The sequence below is a fragment of the Macadamia integrifolia genome, chromosome 7 (assembly GCF_013358625.1).
Source record: "Macadamia integrifolia cultivar HAES 741 chromosome 7, SCU_Mint_v3, whole genome shotgun sequence".
NCBI lineage: Eukaryota > Viridiplantae > Streptophyta > Magnoliopsida > Proteales > Proteaceae > Macadamia > Macadamia integrifolia.
Window position 1 is genome coordinate 28,944,707 of NC_056563.1, and position 7,943 is coordinate 28,952,649.

Sequence of the window (7,943 nt, forward strand, 5' to 3'; positions counted from 1 at the left end):
AAAAAAAAAAGTTAAAGGAAAAAAGGGAACGATTATGGACACAATGGTTTTTAAGTTCTTGTGGTCTCTTGATTGATCTAGTGTTGAAATCCTTAGGCGAATATGCATTTAGGGATTATTAAGTTACATTAAGCCCTCCTTTTCATTGATTCGAATGTTTAGTTAGTGGTCCATGAGGTTGGATCAAACTTCGGAAAATTCCAAATATGTAATAGTATCACATATCAATCAACTAGAAAGTACAAATGACAAATTATCAAGCACTAATTCCAAAAGAAAAATAGGCCCTTCATACTGCTATGCTCCATGGCATATGAGACAATTTATTGCTTTTACCCATTCTTCTAACTTTTGCTCACTCAAGGCCAAGTTTCTTGGATCAAAATCCTCTGTTTTTCTCATCCTTGTTTTGCTACCTGCAGAACACGACACGTGGACAACAGAGGATCCAACGGTCAAGGTTGGGTGAGGATTATTACATCCGGTGCGTTGGTCTTAAATTTGTCCACGTGTCGTGTTCTGCTGGTAGCAAAACAAGGAAAAATAGGGATGAGAAAAACAGAAGATTATTTTCCAAGTTTCTTCCTCCTCTGCTCAAAGAAGTAGTAGACCTTTTCTAGGTCAGCAACGGACTCGGACACACTCTCCTTTTGCAAGCACCTTTTAGCCCAAGTAATAAGCTTTGGACACTCAGCTTCTACGTTGAAGTTCTCATATTTCTCCAAGCCATAAAAAATACTATAGAAGGGGATGAAGCTCAAGTCCAGATAGCCAAACTTCTCTCCCCCGAAGTAAGGTTTCTCTCCAAGCTCTCCTTCCAACAATTTCAAGTACTCCACGAACTCCTTTCCTGCCTCTTTCTTATCTTTTGCGAACAATATCCTCCCCACAGAGTCAAATACCTACAAGACCAAGTTCTAAAATTAGATGGCTTTGTCAATCATTTTTATTTAAAAAAACAGAGGCATCAAACTTAACATGAAATGAAACTACAAAGAAATCAACTTGGTTGCAATGAGATAGAAGTTCTCAGAGAGAGAGAGAGAGAGAGAGTATAGAACTCTAACCTTGTTGTCCAAGAAATCAGCCCAAAACCTGGCTGGAGCTCGGAGTTAAGGATCAGAGGGCAACAAAGGAGAAGTCTCCGTCCAAACCTCATCAATGTATTGAACAATGCGGAGGGATTCACAGATGGGTTTCCCATTATGGATCAAAACGGGGATCTTCTTATGAACAGGGTTCATCTTCAGAAGCAGAGGACTCTTGTCTTGCAAGTTCTCTTCCTTTAGCTCGTAATTGATTCCTTTCTCGGCCAAAGCGATTCTCACCCGGATCCCAAAAGGGCTGGTCCAGGCATTCAAGAGAGTTACCTCATCAGCCATCTCTTTAACTATCACGTAAGCTTTACAAGATATAGCAAATCAGAGAATACACAAAGAACTGTGATTTGATCTGAGAAGTGAAGATAGCAGTATTTTTAAGCCCTTCTTCTAAAAGTTCAGGAGGCTTTTTGAAACTTGGGAGAGGGGCAACCAATGTTGTACAAACCGCAATGGTGCTCTCATCACTGACTTCTTATCCGGTTTTGACTTTTGATCCATTTTGGATGGGTTCGGTTACTTTGTCAATCGGACCCAAAGATTTAACAAATCCGAAAGAATTAAAAGCTGAGAATTCCGGCCAACATTGGACAAAGGCCGACCCGGTGTTGGTCTTTGTCGCTGAGGCCTGCAGCCCTCTGGAGTTTTATTTCAAGGTTAGAAGTTCAAGGTCAACTCCCGTATGTGAACGAAGATTTTAGGCTTTTTGGGCAAGAAAAGCTGTAGGGCAGCGCAGTCCTTTTTGATCATCTGTAAGATTTTAAATCTTGTTAGATTGGACGGTGCTGATTTACCCATTTGCTTATCCAGAAAGGAAAAGAAGAAGAAGATTTTCACATCTTCTATCTCTCTCGTCTCTCCAAACTGATCGCATCCATCCAATACGGCTGATCCGGATCAGTTAATGCATCCACCGATCCCAAGTCATGCATGGTATGATAATGCTATGGACAAAAAATATGTTTGTAAAAGACTAATAGGCTCAAAATAAAAATATGTTTGTAAAAGACTAATAGGCTCAAAGTACACTGAGAAGTCGGTATCTTTTGATTTATTTGATTATGATTAATTCCATACTTTAAATATACCAGGGAACATTTCGTATGCTCAGCTCAAACTAAGCACTTTCCAACTAAATGAGAAAACAAAAGACCAATGGTGGCACCAATTTCAAGTAATTTGGTGGATTGACAGAGCCTTAGTTCTTTGAGTCCAATGGTGAAGTTGCTATGGTTTTTTTTTTTTATCAAGGTATCCGAGCCAGTTTATGCACACCTCGACTAATCCCTAGAGAGACTAGCGCAACAATCTACCGCCACGGTATAATTGCTATGTAACATTACCCGTCTAGGTCAATAACTGACTAACCCACAAACCTAAGGTGAAAACATCCTTCGGAGTGAGGGTGGCAGTGCAATGAACATCGAAGGTCCTCTCGGCCATCCGATGCTCACTACACCACTGCACTCACTGGAGAGGATGTTTTTGCTCGGAAAAGGGATTTTAACAACCCAAAATCTAACCTCTGTTGTTGCATCTTCTTCTTCCTTTTTCTGGTCTTCATCCATGATCTTGGGCTTCTTGAATTTTTCATTTCTCGTCTGCAAGAAATCTGGAATGAACCACGAAAGATTTTTTACTACCTCCAATATGAGTATATTTTCTGAGATTTACCATTGTAGTAGCCCAATGAGGCCTTGGGATTTGGGAGTTGACATTTTCTTTAACCCTCAAATGCTTCAGAAACAAAAGCTTGCTCTTGCAAAACAACTTAGGTACCGTTTGATAATATTTCTACTGTTTCTGTGTCTAGAAACAACAGAAACGGCTTTTCACGTTTCCGAAAACACAAATGGATTTTTATGATGTTTGATAAACCTGTTTCTCAAATTTTTTTTTGTAAACATAATGCCGCTAAAATACACAATGGTATCATCAGATGTCCAAAAGGGAGAGAGGGTTTGATTGCCTCTTTTTAGGTTTGAATAGTTGAGAGATTTTTCGAGCACAATAGCCTTTTTTTTCTCTCAAATTCGTTTCTAGAAATGATGAAACAAGTCCGACTTATTTTGTCAAATTCGTTTCTAGAATTGTAAATAGACATAAATTTTGATTTATGTATCTAGAAACGGGTGAAACATAATAACTTTATCAAACGCTTTTTACGTTGTTTTTCCGTTTCTGGGAATAAGAAAAGGTAGAAACAAAATGTTGTCAAATGGTACCTTAATCTTCAACCTCATCAAATAGAAGTTTGGTCCAAAACAGAAGGGCCAGTATCTATTTCTATTCATTATTTGATACTTTTAAATTTTGTTTTACTTTCTTTAGGTTTTCTTCTACAAAAATAAAATTGGGAAACACAGGATGAAGCTGAAGCATGAGTATCTCAACATGTACTGTTTTGGTGCATCAACCAAAGATTTCAGCTTGCCTTTGGAATGGATGTCTCATCTATCCACATGGTAAAAATATTTAGAAAACTAGGTTTTGATTTGGATTAGTCCCCCAAGTTGGTTGATGGTAAATGTAGGTCAAGGCAACTGACCCACTCTAAATCTTGTGTCATTTTTGTTGTTTGTATCATTGTTTTCTTCGACCCTTTTATTAATTGAGTGTTAAATGAAAATGTACGAAAGATGGAAAACATTGTCAGAATCCAATTCATACCCTCTTGGGTTGTTATATATACGATCAAACTTAAGGCACTCTAATAACTATCAAAGATGGAAGAAAAACAACACCTGACTCAGTCATAGCTCAGTCTTAAGTGTTATTAATGGGTTAACTATCTTTGACCAATCCTTATGGTTCTTCATTGAACTAGTTCTTTTGGTTCAGACCAAGCCCATGCTTGGGTGTCTCTTGATTCACTTAAAAATCGCAGGAATCTTAGGCTACTTGAAGAGTCGTAAATTTATTTCTTTAAAATCTAGTTAATGGTATTGGATAAGGATTCATTCCTTAGAGCTTGTTAGTGGGCTTTAATTATATTTACAAAAAAAAGTGGGCTTTAGTTATTGAAGTGAGAGATATTAGAGAATAGGTTACGAGAAATACAAATTAAAATACCAAAACCTATGTCTGATGGAGTCTTTTTCTTGCCAACGGGGTTGGTTAGCCTAGTGGAAAGAAGTTCTTATCTCATCATTTGGTTATGGGTTTGGGTCGGCATGCCCTACTAATTGTTCGTTGGTCTTATGAAAGCGCTAATTGCCATATGGGGGTTTCTACCTGGGGCTATGACCGCAACCATGGAACACCCTCTTTTTGTCAGGGGGGAAAAAAAAACTTTTTTTTTAAATACTTTAGTTTTTTCAGCTTGGGTTTTAATAAAGCTTTCGAGTTGTACCATAAGACTTCTTACTTCCATTTCCTTTCGTATATGTATCCAAGTACTCTTTTTAATGCCAATATGTATGTGGGATTTGATTAGATTTTTTACATTCCAACACATGTTAGTAATCCTAAACTTATCATCATGCACCCAAGGTTGTTTCATCACAAAAAAACATGAGGCGTGGACCTAATGGTCAACCCGGTGAATCTTGGGTGAATGTGACATTTGTGGGTAACCTAAGCCACCCCTTTGATTGATTCGAATTAAACATCTAAATTTTTTGCTATAGAAGGTTAGATCAAACATCTAAAAATTCCAAATAGGCATTACATTATGCAACCTCTTGAACAGTAGTGGTTTTTCATCAGTCAAGCTCTTGGGTATAAAATTAAACCATAAAATTATCACCGATCAATAGAAAGTACAAATAACAAATTATCAAGCACTAAATTTCTCATTGTACTTCCACCAAAAAATAAAAAGCTATCATTCTACCCTATCGAAAAAGAAAAATACAATGTCTCCTTTATTCCAGCAAAACATTCAGAGGAAAAACAAAGGGATAGGCCCTTCATACAATATGCTCTACGGCATATGAGACTATAATTTAATTTTGTACCCATTCTTCTATCTTTTGCTTTACTCAATCCCCTGTTTCTTCCTCAAGCACTAATTCCAAAAGAAAACTAGGCCCTTCATACTGCTACGCTCCATGGCATATGAGACAATTTATTGCTTTTACCCATTCTTCTAACTTTTGCTCTACTCAAGCCCAAGTTTCTTCTTCCTCTGCTCAAAGAAGTGGTAGACCTTTTCTGGGTCAGCAACGGACTCGGACACACTCTCCTTTTGCAAGCACCTTTTAGCCCAAGCTATAAGCTTTGGACACTCAGATTCTATGCTGATGTTCCCAAATGTCTCAAAGCTATAAAAAAAACTGTGGAAGGGGATGAAGCTCAAGTCCACATAGCCAAACTTCTCTCCCCCAAAGAAAGGTTTTTCTCCAAGCTCTCCTTCCAACAATTTCAAGCACTCTATCAACTCCTTTCCTGCCTCTTTCTCATCTTTTGTCAATAATATCTTCCTCATACAGTCTAATACCTACAAAACCAAGTTTTAAAATTAGATGGCTTTGTTAGTCATTCTCATTCAAAAAAGCAAAGGGACCAAACTTAACATGAAATGAAGCTACAGAGAAATCAACTTGGTTGCAAAAATAAAAAGGGCATCAGTAACTTTATTTCACTCTCCCAAGGCCCAGTTTGTACAGAGAGCTTTAGATTGGGGTGGGTATGAACTATGAGGGAAAGTGGTGAGAATGAGATGGAATTTCTCACAGAGAGAGAGAGAGAGAGTATAGAACTCTAACCTTGCTGTCCAAGAAATCAGCCCAAAACCTGCCTTGAGCTCGGAGGTGAGGATCAGAGGGCAATAAAGGAGAAGTCTCCTTCCAAACCTCATCAATGTATTGAACAATGACAAGGGATTCACAGATGGGTTTCCCGTTATGGATCAAAACGGGGATCTTCTTATGAACAGGGTTCATCTTCAGAAGCAGAGGACTCTTGTCTTGCAAGTTCTCTTCCTTGTGCTCGTACTTGATTCCTTTCTCGGCCAAGGCGATTCTCACCCGGATCCCAAAAGGGCTGGGCCAGGCATTCAAGAGAGTTACCTCATCCGCCATCTCTTAACTATCACGTTCGCCTTACAAGATTTAGCAAATCAGAGAATACAAAGAGAACTGTGATTTGAGCTGAGAAGTGAGAATAGCAGTATTTATAGGCCCTTCTGTTAACGTTTAAAAAGCCTTTTTTATTAGTAAATAGTTTAAAAAGCTCGTTGAAACTTGGGTGGGGGGGGGCAACCACCTCGTTGTACAGACCGTCATGGTGCTCTCATCAGTGACCTCACTCTAGTTCATATCCGGTTTTTATTTTTGATCCATTTTGGATGGGTTCGGTTACTTTGTCAATCGGATCCAAACATTTAACAAATCCGAAAGGCAAGAATTAAAAGCTGAGAACCGGGTCCAACATTAGATAAAGACCGACCCGGTGTTGTTCTTCGTCGCCTGCAGCCTTTGTGGACTTTTTTTTTTTTTTTTTTTGGTTGAATGCCCTTCTGAACTCTTCTATTGCAAGGTTGGAAGTTCAAGGTCAACTCTTGCATGTGAAGAAAGATTCTAAGCTTTTTGGGCACGAAAATGCTGATGGGGTAGTGCAGTCTTTTTGCCTCCTTAAGACATGGGTAACTGGGTAATTTTAATTTTTTTTCCCCCTTTTTTGATCCTCCGCAAGATTTTAAACTTGTTGGATATTGATGGGTTCTGATTTCCCAATTTGCTTATGCAAAAGAAAGAACAGGAACTTCACATCTCTTCTCATCTATCTCATCTATCTCATCTCTTCAAACAGTCCGTATTGCATCCATCGAATATGGCCAATCCAGATCGATACTGGCATCCATCGATTCCAGATCATACATAGTATAGTAATGCTATGAACAGAGAGAAAGCATGAAGTGGTTGGAAAATTTTTTATGAGTAAAAAATTGAAAACTTACATGAAAACAAACAGAGTACATAATTAGGACCAAATTTGAAGCCCATGAAACAATCTTCTTTCATTTACATTGGGCTGGATTCCTCAATCCAATGGGGCAGTTATTATGTAATGTATCCGCCTAGGCCAATACCAGACTGACTCACTAACCCTAAGCCCAATGCAAACCTAAAAGCGTACATGGCGGTATAGTTGTACGCCAAATTTGATGAATTTGGTTCTACATGATTTCCCACAAAGCATAGGCCGAATTAGGACCAAATTTGAAGCCCAGGAAACAATCTCCTTTCATTTATATTGGGCTGGATTAGGCCTGGTTATGAACCGTATGAGACAATACCTCCTGCACATCGCGTTAGCGAGTGAGACAGTACGAAGTTATTTTTCTCATTGTGCAAAGAAAATTAAGAATTTCATAACATTAATCTAAAAATTACTTATAATTGAAAAACTAAGTTTTGACTTTGGTGAGTCTCCAAGTTGGTTGATGGTAGACATTAGGCCAAAGGAATCGAGCCACTCTAAATCTTATTCCATTGTTTTCTTCAAGGATCTCTCTCTCTCTCTCTCTCTCTCTCTCTCTCTCTCTCTCTAAAGGCTTTTAAATTGGATCGGGAACAAAAAATTGAAACTGGATCGAATAATTCGTTTCAAACCAAATATATTTGGTCCAAATTCAGTTACAGAATAGATGTTTTAAATTCAATTCATTTTAGTTTAGGTTGTATTTAAGAAGACATCGATTCAAACCTAATTAGAAACCAAATAGAATACTATTATATAATACTAACAACTTGGATATGAGAAATTAGTATTTATGGTTTTATAATATTAATATATAATACTAGTAGTTTAGATATGGTGCTTTAGTAGATATGATTATATAATTCTAATATTATAGCATTATATTTTACTTTTAGAGAAAAAGAATCACATTTATAT

General features: G+C 37.8%; 1 protein-coding gene and 1 pseudogene across 2 annotated transcripts; both read right to left on the reverse strand.

Moving 5' to 3' along the window:
* Nucleotides 1–193: 193 nt before the first annotated feature.
* Nucleotides 194–6,203, reverse strand: LOC122083797 (probable glutathione S-transferase). Of its 2 annotated transcripts, XM_042651692.1 has the most exons (3): nt 5,810–6,203; nt 5,183–5,541; nt 194–336 (listed from the first exon to the last, which is right to left on the reverse strand). In XM_042651692.1, exons 1-2 carry the CDS (start codon nt 6,122–6,124, stop codon nt 5,203–5,205), a joined length of 654 nt encoding a protein of 217 aa, XP_042507626.1. In that variant the 5' UTR covers nt 6,125–6,203; the 3' UTR covers nt 194–336; nt 5,183–5,202. The 2 variants fall into 2 exon arrangements, with proteins under 2 accessions (XP_042507626.1, XP_042507625.1); XM_042651691.1 differs by lacking the exon at nt 194–336 and having other exon boundaries at nt 4,798–5,541; nt 5,810–6,201.
* Nucleotides 567–1,455, reverse strand: LOC122084887 (annotated as a pseudogene).
* Nucleotides 6,204–7,943: the final 1,740 nt, after the last annotated feature.

Bases quoted from the DNA above. Each gene is read 5' to 3' on its own strand.
- LOC122083797 (XM_042651692.1), bottom strand. From the start codon at position 6,124: ATGGCGGATGAGGTAACTCTCTTGAATGCCTGGCCCAGCCCTTTTGGG. The intron at 5,542-5,809 runs GTTAGAGTTCTA...TTGGTTTTGTAG, and splicing joins CTGATTTCTTGGACAGCAAG to GTATTAGACTGTATGAGGAA.